The 14,051-nt window shown below is 43.9% G+C and overlaps 1 protein-coding gene across 2 annotated transcripts in view; it reads right to left on the reverse strand.

The window, feature by feature from the left end:
- Positions 1–14,051, reverse strand: part of LOC132391283 (prosaposin-like) — a 74,452-nt gene that overhangs the window by 16,089 nt on the left and 44,312 nt on the right. For both annotated transcript variants that reach the window (XM_059964245.1, XM_059964254.1), the window contains exons 3-5: positions 12,095–12,243; positions 8,881–8,961; positions 2,720–2,830 (exon numbers count right to left, since the gene is read on the reverse strand). In XM_059964245.1, coding sequence (XP_059820228.1) covers positions 2,720–2,830; positions 8,881–8,961; positions 12,095–12,243 — 341 coding nt within the window. The remainder of the gene's footprint in view (positions 1–2,719; positions 2,831–8,880; positions 8,962–12,094; positions 12,244–14,051) is intronic.

The raw sequence follows: 14,051 nt of genomic DNA on the forward strand, positions 1-14,051 counted from the left end.
TTTCTTTTCTTCTTGACTAGATTTTCAGCAGCCTTTGTACACCATGGTTCCTGTGCCTCACCATCCTTTCCCAGTCTCATTGGAATGTACCAATGCAGAACACCACACAAATATCCCCCGAACATTTGCCACATTTTTGCCGTACATTTCTCTGAGAAAATTTGTTCCCAATTTAGGTTTCCAAGTTCCTGCCAAATAGCTTCATATTTTCCCTTACTCCAATTAAACCTGTCTGTTCCTGTCCCTCTCCAATGCTATGGTAAAGGAGATCAAGTACAACCTCTCCTCTTGTAGGCTTATCTACATATTGTGTCAGAAAACCTTCCTAAACACACCTAACAAACTCCACCCCATCTAAACCCCTTGCTCTAGGGAAATGCCAATCAATATTGGGGAAATTAAAATCTCCTACCATGACAACCTGGTTATTATTGCATCTTTCCAAAATCTGTCTCCCTATCTGCTCCTTGATGTCCCTGTTACTATTGGGTGGTCTATAAAAAAACACCCAGTGGAGATATTGACCCCTTCCTGTCCCTAACTTCCACCCATAGAGACTCTGTAGACAATCCCTCCATGACTTCCTCCTTTTCTGCCACCGTAACACTATCTCTGATCAACAATACCCTGCCCTCACCTCTTTTGCCTTCCTCCCTGTCCTTTCTGAAACATCTAAAGCCTTGAACTCTTAAGTAGCCATTCCTGCCCCTGAGCCATCCAAGTCTCGGTAATGGCCACAACATCACAGCTCCAAGTATTGATCCATGCTCTAAGCTCATCCGCTTTGTCCATGATACTCCTTGCATTAAAATAGACACATCTCAAACCATCAGTCTGAGCGAATCCCTTCTCTATCACCTGCCTATCCTCCCTCTCACACTGTCTACAAGCTTTCTCTATTTGTGAGCAAACCACCCCTTCCTCCATCTCTTCAGTTCTGTTCCCACCCCCCAGCGATTCTAGTTTAAACTCTCCCCAATAGCTTAAGCAATCCTCCCTGCCAGGATATTAGCCCCCTCAGATTCAAGTGCAACCTGTCCTTTCTGTACAGGTCACGCCTGCCCCAAAAGAGGTTCCAATGATCAAAAAATCTGAATCCCTGCCCCCTTCTCCAATCCCTGAGCCACGCATTTATCCTCCACTTCAGTCTATTCCTATACTCACTGTCATGTGGCACAGGCAACAATCCCAAAATTACAACCTTTGAGGTCCTGCTTCTCAACTTCCTTCCTAACTCCCTGTAGTCTGTTTTCAGGATCTCCTCCCTTTTCCTACCTACGTTGTTGGTACCAACATGTACCACGATCTCTGGCTGTTCACCTTCCCACTTCAGGATATCGTGGACATGATCAGAAACATCCTGGACCTTGGCACCTGGGAGGCAATCTACCATCCGTGTTTCTTTCCTGCGTCCACAGAATTGCCTGACTGACCCCCTAACTATAGAGTCCCCTATCACTTCTGCCATAATCTTCCTTTCCCTACCTTTCTGAGCCACAGGGCCAGACTCTGTGCCAGAGTCTCAGCCACTGCTGCTTCCCCCAGGTCAGATGTGGGAAGTCCAGGAGTACTTATTGTAAAGGGGGGCAGCCACAGGGGTACTCTCTAGTATATGACTCTTGCCCTTCCCTCTCCTGACTGTTACCCTCTTATCGGTTTCCTAAGGCCCCGGTGTGACTACTTGCCCATAGCTCCTATTACCTCCTCACTTTCCCTGATCAGACGAAGGTCATGGAGCTGCATCTCCAGTTCCCTAACACGGTCCCTAAGGAGCTGCTGCTCGACGCACCTGGCACAGGTCTTGCCGTCCAGGATGCTGGCAGTCTCCCGGACATCCCACATCTGAACACATCCCAGTACAGAACACCGGCCTCACAGACATACTTTCTATTCCTATTCTTCACAAGTAACTTACCTTGCCTCAACCTGTTATCGCTGAAGCCCCATTAATGCCAAAGCCCTCCTGTTCTGACTCCCTCTACTCTGTCTCCCGCTCTATAAAGCTGTCTTATTTTAAAACTGTTCCTGCTGGTCTAACTCACTGGCATCCATGCGCCTGCGCAGTCGTTCCTTGATCTTTGTTCCTGATAGCTGTAACACACTTGTGGAAGAATGAGGTTCTGTTCCCTGAGATTGCATTGGGCTTCATTGGAAAAGAGTAAATAATACATTATCTATCTGATGTCACGATAGTATAGTGGTAAGCATGACACTATTACAGCTCGATGCATTCCAAAGTTCATTTCCAGAGCTGTCCTGTCTCTGTATGTCCTCCCCATGAAATATGTGGGGTTTCCCTAGTTGCTCCGGTTTCCTCCCACATTCCAAAGACATAGCAGGTAGGTTAATTGGTCATTCAAAAATTGTGCTGTAACTAGGTTAGGGTTAATTGGGATCGTGGGGTTGCGGGGCCGGTGCCTGGAAGGGCCTACTCTGCGCTTTATCACTAAATAACCGTTGCAGAATACCTTGTTCCTGTTGTAGTCATGGTGGCTCTAGTGCAGCCCCCCTGATATTGGTATAAATTATATTAAGGTCTTTAAGTTGGATGCGACCACAGTGTGAAAGGCAGGCTCTCGGATCCCAGTTTTGTTGGTTCAGTGCAATACTCCAGGAGGAAAAATAAACAATCAGATCTGTTTGTCACCCACTGTCTTCTTTTGTATCTCTGGCTGCTAAGACTATTCCTGTATCACATCAAAAAATGACGTTTACTTACATGACACTTGTCAGCTGTTTTTCGGTCCTTACACCACTGTGCTGGTCCCCAAGTACATTCATTCTCTCCAAGCAGTCGTTCAGTCTGTTTCCTTACACAGAGGTCCAGTTCCTATCAGTAAATCAGAGGCATAGATAGGGTGGATAGTCAGTACCTGTTTCCCAGGGCACCAATAGCAAACACCAGAGGGCATATGTACAAAATTAAGGGAGGGAAGTTTAGGGGAGACTTCAGGGATAAGTTTTTTTTACACAGAGGGTTCTGAGTGCCTGGAATGACTTGCCAGGGATGGTGGTGGAGGCTAAAACATTAGGGGTATTTAAAGAGCAGGGAATCTGCAGATGCTGGAAATTCAAACAACAACACACACAAAATTCTGGTGGAACACAGCAGGCCAGACAGCATCTATAAGAAGAAGCACTGTCGACGTTTCGGGCCGAGACCCTAGTCCTGACGAAGGGTCTCGGCCTGAAACGTCAACAGTGCTTCTCCTTATAGATGCTGCCTGGCCTGCTGAGTTCCACCAGCATCTTGTGTGAGGGGTATTTAAGAGCCTCTTGGACAGGCACATGGATAAAAGAAAATTAGAGGGTTATGGGGTAGTGTGGGTTTAGTACTTTTTTTAAAGGATTATATGGGTTGGCACAACATGGAGGGCTGAAGGGCCTGTACTGTGCTGTAGTATTCTATGGTTCTAAATGTGCAACATTACACTAGTTAAAATTATTTTGAACCATTATGGGTTTGTACAACTCCAAAAGATCATGCTGGAAATATTCAGCAGCTGAAGAAATAAACAAAACTATCACTTCAGGTTGATTAAAATTACTTTTTGCCGAAACTAGTAAAGGTTTGGAAGCAAGTGTAATTTAATTAGAGAACAACTGGGAAAATAATGGAGTGAAGTCAAGATGGCGCTAAGTGGCGACTCCTCTGTTTGCATCTTCAGAAACATTTATATCTTTGATATCTCTCTTTTCCCTTTTCAAGGTTCTTCTGAAGACTCTGGCCCGGAGTTACTCTCTGACTTTGGTTCTCTGTGGGAATGGGACCCGCTCTCAGGGCTTAAAACTGGCTGCTTTTCAATATCTCAAGGAAATGGCCTGAAAGGTGAGCCTGTCTTTTTCCCTTATTGGGGGGGGGGGAAGAGAGAGAGAGAGGAAGGAGAGGAGAGGAGGAGGAGGGAGAGGGGGAGGGAGAGGGAGGGGAGAGAGAGAGAGAGAGATGGAGGGAGAGAGAGAGGGAGGGGGAGAGAGAGAGGGAGGGGGAGAGAGAGAGGGGGGAGAGGGAGAGAGGGACAGAGAGAGAGGGAGAAGGAGAGAGAGAGAGGGAGGGGGAGAGAGAGGGAGGGGGAGAGGGAGGGGGAGAGAGAGAGACAGAGGGAGGGAGGGGGGAGAGGGGGAGAGAGGGAGAGGGCGAGGGAGAGAGGGAGAGAGAGAGAGATCAAATTACCAGGAAAATGAGTTGTCTTTGGGGTACTGCAAGTCTGTGTCTTTATTGATGCTTTGCTGCATGCTTGAGTGCTTGGTGTTGGGCTCAGGGGCGTTTGGGGTTCTAATATTTAACAGTCATTCATTCTTTGAGGAACTCCTCTGTTTTCGTGGACGTTCGCAAAGAAGAAGAATTTCAGGATGTATATTGAATACATTTCTCTGACATAAATGTACCTATTGAACCTATTGAGAGAACAAAGGGTAGAGAGCAGAATGACCGTGGACACAGTTTGTTGATTGTCGCTCACCTGTTTGTAGATGTGAACTGAGGTAAATAAAGGGAATGGCAGACAAAAGTATGTGCTGGGACAATAAGATTTGGAACATTGGAACTTAAAACAGTACAGGTCCTTCGGCTTATCATGTTGTGCTGACCCTTTTACTTATGACAAAATCAATCTAACCATTCCTTCCCCATACAGCATTCAATTTTTCCATCATCCATCTTAAATGTCCCAAATTAATCTGCTTCTAGCAGAACCCCAGGCATTGTGTTCCATGCACTCAATATTGTTAAAATAATTCACCTCCTATACTTTCCTCCTTAAACCTTAAAGTTAAACCTCTCACTGCTCTGGGCAGAAGTTCCCACTTGCTTCAAAAGGAAACAATTTTACCAGTGCTTAAGAAGAATAATGTGAGCGGCCTTAATGACTATCACCCAGTAGCACTCACATATACAGTGATGAAATACTTTTGAGAGGTTGGTTATGACTGGACTGAACTCCTGCCTCAGCAAGGACCTGGACCCACTGCAACTTGCCTATTGCCACAATAGGTCAATGGCAGATGCAATCTCAATGGCTCTGCACACGGCTTTAGACCACCTGGACAACACAACTACCTATGTCAGTGTGCTGTTCATTGACTACAGCTCAGCATTTAATACCATCATTCCCACAATCTTGATTGAGAAGTTACAGAACCTGGGCCTCTGGTGTGTGCTTAGCCCACTGCTCTATTCTCTATATACACATGACCGTGTGGCTAGGCATAGCTCAAATACCATCTATAAATTTGCTGAATTTATATAAATAATATAATATAATAATATAAATACACCCATTGTTGGTAGAATCTCAGGTGGTGACGAGAGGGTGTACAGGATGGAGATATGCCAACCAGTGGAGTGGTATCACAGCAACAACCTGGCACTCAACGTCAGTAAGACAAAAGAGCCGATTGTGGACTTCAGGAAGTGTAAGGTGAAGGAACACAGACTAATCCTCATAGAGGGATCAGAAGTGGAGAGAGTGAGCAGTTTCAAGTTCTTGGGTGTCAAGATTCCTGAGGATCTAACGTGGTCCCGACATATCGATGCAGTTATAAAGAAGGCAAGACAGCAACTATACTTCATTAGAAGTCTGAAGAGATTTAGTACATCAACAAATGCACTCAAAAACTTCTACAGATGTACCGTGGAGAACATTCTGACTGGCTGCATCACTGTCTGGTATGGGGGGTGGGGTGGGGGGGGGGGGCTACAGCACAGGACCAAAAGAAGCTGCAGAGGGATGTAAATTTAGTCAGCTATATTTTGGGTACCAGCCTACAAAGCACCCAGGGCATCTTCAAGGAACGGTGTCTCAGAAAGGCAGCGTCCATTATTAAGGTCTTCCAGTAGCCAGGGCGTGCCCTTTTCTCACTGTTACTATCAGGTAGGAGATATAGAAGCCTGAAGGCAAACACTCAGTGATTCAGGAACAGCTTCTTCCCCTCTGCCATCCGATCCCTAAATGGACATTGAACCTATGAACACTACCTTACTTTTAAAAATAAATACTATTTCTGTTTTTGCACAATTTTTAATCTATTCAATATATGTATACCATAATTGATTTACTTTATATTAAGTATTATTATTATTTTTCTTCTTCTACATTATGTATTGCATTGAACAGCCGCTGCTAAGTTAACAAATTTCATGACACATGCTGTTGGTAAAAAACCTGATTCTGATTCCTTTATATTAGCTTATTCCCAACTACCCCCCCCACCACCACCTCGGAAAGTCTGGTTGTCCACTAAATCTATGCATCTTATCATTTCACCTCTCATCCTCCTCTCCAAAGAGAAAATCCCTAGCTAGCTCAACATATTCTCATAAGGCCTGCTCTCTAATCTGGGCAATGTCTTGGTAAATCTCTGTACCCTCTCTGAAGCTTCTACATCCTTCCTATAATGGGCCATCTAGGCATAAGATAGAAATCAATGTGAGAAATTCTCTACTGCTCCTAACTGATTCTATAACTTTCAAGGGCTCTTTATAATTTTATTTGCATAGTTTATCTTCTTTTACTTATTGGTTTATAGCTGGCCTTTGTTTATGGATAGCTTTTTGTAAAATTTGATTATGTCTTTTTTTTTCTGTAAATGCCTGTCAGAAAATGAATCAAGGTAATACTCACAAAATGCTGGAGGAATTCAGCATCTATGGAAAAGAGTAAACATCGACTCTTTATTCTTTTCCATAGGTGCTGCCTGACCTGCTGAGTTCCTCCAGCACTTTGTGTGTGTTGCTTTGAATTTTTAGCATTTGCAGCCCTTCTCGTGTTTGCGAGTACATGCTAACATTTGTACAATGATAATACACTTACTTTGAAATTTGAATTAATTGTTATATTTGATGAAGCCTCATCACAGCTGGCCAGTCTTGACACAAACTATATTGGCTGGCTACCTGAAATTGTTGAATTCAATATTCAGCCCTGATGACTGTAGCACAGCTATGGGAAAATAAGGTTCTTTTCCCCAAGATTATGTTGGGTTACATTGGAGAAATGAAGGCAAAGTCAGAGAGTTCAGAGTTGGAGCAGGATGGAGAATTAAAGCAATAATCAGCCAGAAATTCAGGATGTCCTTACAGATGTCTCAGACGTGTTCTCTGAAGTGGTCAGCCAATTCATCTTTGCTTTCTTCAATATACAGGAAACCACAATGTGAGCACCCAATGAGCAAAGTCTGGGGGAAGGAAATGGGAATCACTCCCTTGTGGATGGAATGTCTGGGGCCTTTGGTGAGGAAGGAAGTAGATGGATAGGGGTTACTTTTCCTGCAGCTGTAGGGAAAATGGTGTGAATAGGACAGGAGGTGGATGAATAAACCACTATGTTAGGAATGATCCCTTTGGAATGCTGGATGGGAAGGTGATGTCTCTTGATAACATGACATCCGAGGTAATGGAAATTACCAGGAAACCATTGCAAAGTGGACAGGGAAACCATTTTTGGTGTGGGGAGGGGAGAGGGTGTAAAAGGAGGAAATGGAACAGATGTAGTTGACCCTAGGGGAAGGAAGCTGTGGATATGGAAGCACGGGTGGGTAAGTTTCCTTGGTTAAGAACAGGTGAATGGAGCCATCAGAGGGAAGCAAGATGGGAGGAGATGCAGTTGAGGTAGCCGTGTTCCAGTTTAAGATGGCGTTGGTGAAGTACAGCAACAATTTGCTGACATCAAACACAACTATTAACTACATTTTATTAACTACACTATTAACTATATTATTAACTACACTTTTTCTCAAATGATCACTGCAATCAATAGCTTATAACTTACGTTTCAGAGCTGAGCTTTTGAACTGCCTGTACAACTGGGCATTTTTGAGGTGTGAACTGAATTCTCGAAGCTGCTGGACAGTTGCAGCATGGCATGTATGGGCTGAATTGAGACAGGGGGACCCAGGCCCAAAGGCAGGGAATGAGCCAATACTTGGACGGACTTGGAGCTGATTTGAAAAAGCAGAACATAGGCAAGGCAGAGTTGAGTCAGCAGGGCCTTGGCCCGAGAATGAGGAACAAGCCGAGGTCTAACCGATTTAAGTGCCAGGCAGAATTGAAAAGGTCAGGTATGGGCCAGCTTAAGGCAGCATGCTCTGGGCCTGAGAGTGTACTGAAGTGACTGGGACCCGATTCAAGAGTGAGGAAAGACTGAAGTTTGGCCAATTTTAGCGCCGGGCTGAATTGAAATGGTGAGGGTGTTGGGGCGGGAGGCAACCTATGGGCTGGTGTTCAGCTCGCTGCTCTATGAAGCTTACTCATCTCTGTGCCGAACTGAGGCAGTGGCCTGCAACTAATGGGCTCCTGGATAAGCCGCGACCGTCTTCGTGGCTGTGGACTCGCTTCATGAAATTCAGCCTATTAACTACTTGCATGACTCACTTGGCTCCCACTATTACAGTAGTTCTTTGTTCTCTCCAACTTCAGCCACAATAGTTACCCATTTCTGATTAAAGGTCACTGACCCCAGATATTACCTCTCCTCCTGCTGAGCTTTTCTAACGTTTTGCAGTTGTGCAGAGATCCAGTATCTGCAGATTTTTTAGCTTTCCAAATGGATCAATCATGCCCATTTGTAATTCCAAAGGCATTTTGTAAAATAAGGGGGATACATCCTCGTGGAATAATAACATTAACTATCTGCGATATTTTAAACAGCCCAAATTAGTGTGAGCCACAGCAGACAGGATCAGCAGCTCACATAACTTGTCATGCAGCAAAGACCCCTGTGCTCCCTCCATATTATCACCTACCAGTCTCACGATTCATAATGGTGAATGCAAGCAGTCATTATTTCAACTAAACATTTCCATAAAGAAATATCTGAACAGTAATTACAAAATATCCCTCTTTGCAAACGTGGAGAATACCTGAAGGATATCATTTAAACTTACCCGACAAATGTCCTTTTCCTCCTGGGACTTTTGAAGCAATTTGCTAAGCTCTTTTTTGTAAGATTGAACGAAGTTTTCACACTGAGAAGACCAAAGCAAACAAAGAAAATCAGTTCCATCCAGGTAGAAGTAACAAATTCTGCTGTACATTGTTCTTACCATCAGTACAGTGTACACCAACTACCAGAAAGCAAAATGAGACAGTTACAGATGAGCATGGGGAAGTATTACATAGAACACTTCAGCCCACATTGTTGTGCCGATCTTTTAACCTACTCTAAGATCAATCTAACCTTTACCTCCGACATAATCATTTTTTTATCATTCATGTGCCTATCTAGAGGTCCTAATCAAAATCAAATCAAATCATCTCTAGTTATCATTCAAACAAACATAGATACAGCTGAATGAGACAATGTTCCTCTGAGGCCAAGGTGCAAACACACAAAATAGCAAGCAAAAAAGCATATTCATTAAAGATAATACAGATAGCCCAAGACTCAGATGGTACAGTCTCCCAGCAGTCCACAAACGCACGGAGTCCAGCCTGTTACTCCATTGCTCGAACACAGGAGAGTGGCACTAACTGGAGAAGCCAGTCCCCAGCCAAGCTCGGATGCCACACTACAACACTCACACGTCTTCTCACCTGGTCCAGCAGCAGCAGGCAAGCCTGATCATTGAGGCTTAGTCCTCACTACATGGAGGCTGCACAGCTCCCATGTCGCCTGTCACGCCACCAGACAAGGGTAAAAGGCTGTGGCAGCCTACATTATCATTGCTCAATAGAGAGTGAAATATCCGAGACAATCTCCTACCGTTATACCGCATGCCACCTTTGCGCACCAACTTCGATGCCTTGGAGTAGCAGGCAGTAAAATGCTCTGCAGCCAGGTCTGCATCTCTGAACCCGCATCTGCTCTGACATCCCAAATGGCTCCTTACCTGAGTTTCTTAAATGCCCCTAATGTACTTGCCACTGCCAGTACTTCTGGCAGAGCAATCCATGCACTCACCACTCTCTGTGTAAAAAAATATAGATGTTACCTCTCCTATATTTTCCTCTAATCTGCTTAAAATTATGCCTCCTTGTATTAGCTTTTTACACCCTAGGAAAAAGTCTCTTGCAATACACTTGATGTGTACCTCTCACCATCTTCCACACCTCTAGCAAGTCACCTCTCATCCTCCTTCACTCCAAAGAGAAAAACCCTAGCTCACCCAACCTATCCTCATATGACATTTCCTCTGGTCCAGGCATCATCCTGGTAAATCCTTTCTGCACCCTCTCCGCTCTCCAAAGGTCCACATCCTTCCTATAAAGAAGTTTCAAAGTACATTTATTATCAAAGAATGTAAAAATTATACAACCTCGAGATTTGTCTGGTTACAAACAGGCATAAAGCAAAATACCTGAAATAACCCAATTAAAAAAAAGACCAACACCCGATGCATAGAGAAAGGAAAAAAAAACAATTCATGCAAACAATAGGAGCGAGCAAGAACATTTCGAATCAAGTTGAGTCCTTAGATCCAAATCCTTGGAGCAGCCCGGACTAGGCCCAAAGCCTCAGTCTCAGTTCATCATATTAGCGGGACAAATCTTCATGAAACACAGCAGCCAGGGCAGTCTCATATCCTCAGCGCCATGGAGAGAGGAGTGAACATCACAGAAGAATGAGCAAAATTGGCTCTCCCTCCAATTCTGACACCCTGTCTTTCCAGTTTACCTGGGCCAGCAGATCATACCTCACATTAGGACCCAGGTACCACTGCAGCAAAAGGCTCAGGGCCTAGAACATGCTGCCTAACAATTCACTCTGGGCCCAGACTTCACTTTGAGACTTCCTACCTACTTTTGATTTCTTCTCAATTTTAACAGTCATTTCACTCTGTTGCACAAATATTTTCTGTAATCAGGGAGTGGATGCAAGGTTAACACTTACTGCTTGTCCCTTCTTTTAAGTGCTAACGTTCCTCTGGCAAGACCGTAAGACCAGAACAGAATTAGGTCATTCAGCCAATCAAGTCTATTTGATCATGGCTGGTTTTATTTTAGGTCAGTACTCCCACAATGTAGTTGGGCAGGGTGTTCAAAGACACTAACAATGAAGGACTGGCAGTATTTCCAAGCCAGACGTTCTCAGGCACCTTGGCCTAGGTCAGTGGAGATGCAGGTTTGGGTGGCACTGTCAGAGTAGCCAGGGTGCGTAACTGAATTGCATTTTATAGATTGTGGAGATCTCCTGCACAGACTGCTTCATTAGCTTTGGCAGTTCCACATGTATTTAAACATTGTCCATCCTGCAGCAAGTATCCTTCTGACCAGCAGGCTCCTGTATGGAGACCGCAGGGAAGGTTTGGGAATTACTGATACTCCTTTGCTGGCTTTTCCAATCCCCACTACATCAATTCACAAGCCAGGAGAGAACATCCTGCCAGTCACAGTCACGCCAGGAAATTGTCAAAGTAGACCCAACAGACTGCATGGCCTCATTTTGCGATGTCTTGTGGCATTACAATGGAAGATTGTTTCGAATTCAGCTCTCTGGACAAGCTCAGTATTGGCTTGTGAAGTCCTTGTGAAACCCAATCTGAATGTTGGTGAGTCCAGTTTGCTGAAAAATGCTGTTGAATTCTCCTTCTGAGACTCTGTGGAGAACTCAGAGTGAACCTACTAGGCAGTGATTAGATTGGATTTTCTTGCCTTTTTATTAAAAGGACTTCCTAGGCAATTGTGCATATTAGTAGTTTAGTAGTTGAATATGGAAATGGGGCCAGAGATGCGACTATTCAAGTTAGCAGACTTTCAGTTCTACCACTGGGACGTTGTCAAATTTGAAAGCCTTTTCTATTTTCCGAGTTATCAGTTTTGTCTTGATATCTAAAGCATCAGAAGACTGGCTTGTGAGAGCCTTGGAGAAGCTGGGATGGATCTTCCATCCATGACTTCTTGCTGAACAAATATATTTTGGGAAAATGTAACCAGACATTTCAATGTGCTGACTCACTCTTAACATGAGTGTCGCACACGCATCAACCAAACCCAGCATCTCCACCAGTCACCCTGGAAGGGCAGAATCTGGAGGTGTTTGAACGTTTGCTGGACACCTTTAAAAACAAATTATTTTAGTGAAATTCTGAGTGAAGATGAATTTCTGGCATCATTGCTGTTGGAGTCCAAACGTACACTTTCACATCCCCATTAACTCACCAGAGAACGTTGGGTTCCAGACAAGGAGTTGCAACCTTTCTCCAGCAGTGTCTTCACTTCTGAACCACTCTTCTGAGCCTGTCTGAGATGTTGCGCAATGCTGTCACATGCATCACAGGATATGATATCCCGCTGTTCATACAAAAGTTCTGGATTGTGGAGGGATTTGTATTAGATAGGCTACAGATTTTATCAGGGCAACATTGATCTTTATAATGTATAACTGCAATAATGGAGAAATCCAACTATAAAAATTTCACTTGCCCTGGTGATCCTACTGTGGGGATTTAGAAAATTAGGAAAAAAAAAACTACTGTGTGGTGAACTTTTGGAATTCTTGAGTTTGGAGTTGTGGAGGCTCACTCATTGAGTTTGTTCAATTTGACTTCCCATTCCAATGTATCAGGCCAGGGTCTCCTCCTATGACGCAGCAGCGACACCCCAATCTGTTTGGATAGCCTCCAGCCTGATGGTGTGAACGTCACACTTTAATGGAAATACAGTGAAATGCATTGTTTGTGTTCAGACTGGACTGGAGGCAGGCTGCAAGTGTTGCCATATCTGCAGTGCCAACATAGCATGCTCATAATTTACTAATCTTAACTTGAAATGGAAACTGAAGGAAACCCGTGGTGCGGTGGAGAGAATGCACGAAACTCCTTACAGATAGCAAATCTTGAACTTACAGCTGGCACTGTAAAGTATTATGATGACTGCTATGCTACTGTGCTGCCCCAATATTGTGGAACTGAATGAAACCATTAAGTCATAATACCTATCACTTCTCATTCACAAATTCCACCATCGTTCCTTTTTTCCCCACTTTCTTCCCAGGAATATCCAACAATTAGATCCATTTTTAGTTCCTTTTATAAGACTATAACTGAAGGAGGAAATATTGGGTCCATGTTTACCTCAGCATTCAATACTTTCATGATTTCCATCTCAACAATTTAGCCACCCACCCATATCCCTCAGAATCTGAATCTGCTGATCTTTAGCTTCACTCCTTGTTAACGCACAATCCCAGCAATCTACAAATAGGCTGAATATTGTTGGGATTAAAGAGGCAAGAATTCCATCAAACTCCTGACTTGGGCTGTGCAGAGATATTTTGGTGAGTCAGGAGGCTAGCTACCTGTTACAGCATATCAAGCCTTTAATTGTGTAAGTACAGAAGGTACAGAAGCAAGTCAATCTGGTCTGATGGAAATTGTATATTTCTCCTTATAGTTCTATACTTGTATTTAGAAACACACGGTGAACTTCCAGTTCTGCTTTACCATGGCAATGAACTACTTGTTCAGTAGATTCAAGCCACTTCCTCATGAGAAGTGGTGAGATCATATTTCAGCTCCTCGAGTGCAGCGGCTGCAGGATATTTTGAGGTAATATTGATCAGAAAACAAGAGGAGATGGAGAGGCAGACCTGTGAGATTGAACAGTAAGATGTCAACTGACAATCTCAGACTCTCCTTGATTTACTTGCTATATCTTAATGCCCTGTAATCTAAGAAAACAGCTGAGTTCTGAATGACTCTGTCTTTGAAGCTCACTGGCATAGAGAAAACTCAAGATTCACAACTTTAGAGGAAGGAGGGAAGAAACTCTTCATTTTGGTTTTGTGGTAGAGACTCCACCATTGATTGAACTCTTCCCAGCATTATCTTTCCAAAGACCTTTCGATCTGTATTTCTAAGCTCCGGAGGCCCAACTTTCCCCCTTCCTTCTCAACAAGCCTCTCATTCTAGGAATGGGCTACTGGTCTTTTATCACTCTACCTGCAAGAACCCCAAGAGTAGGTGAGGCACCAAGGTCTCTGGTTCCCCCACCGCCCACCGGCTTCCTCCTACATCCCAAGGTGTGCAGGCTGTTAAGTTATATTAACCCTAACGTGTAGCTGAATGGTAGAAATCTGAGGGAATTGATGATGGAGTGCTGAGAATAAAAAACAAGA

Source organism: Hypanus sabinus, chromosome 1 (genome assembly GCF_030144855.1).
Source record: "Hypanus sabinus isolate sHypSab1 chromosome 1, sHypSab1.hap1, whole genome shotgun sequence".
Lineage (NCBI taxonomy): Eukaryota > Metazoa > Chordata > Chondrichthyes > Myliobatiformes > Dasyatidae > Hypanus > Hypanus sabinus.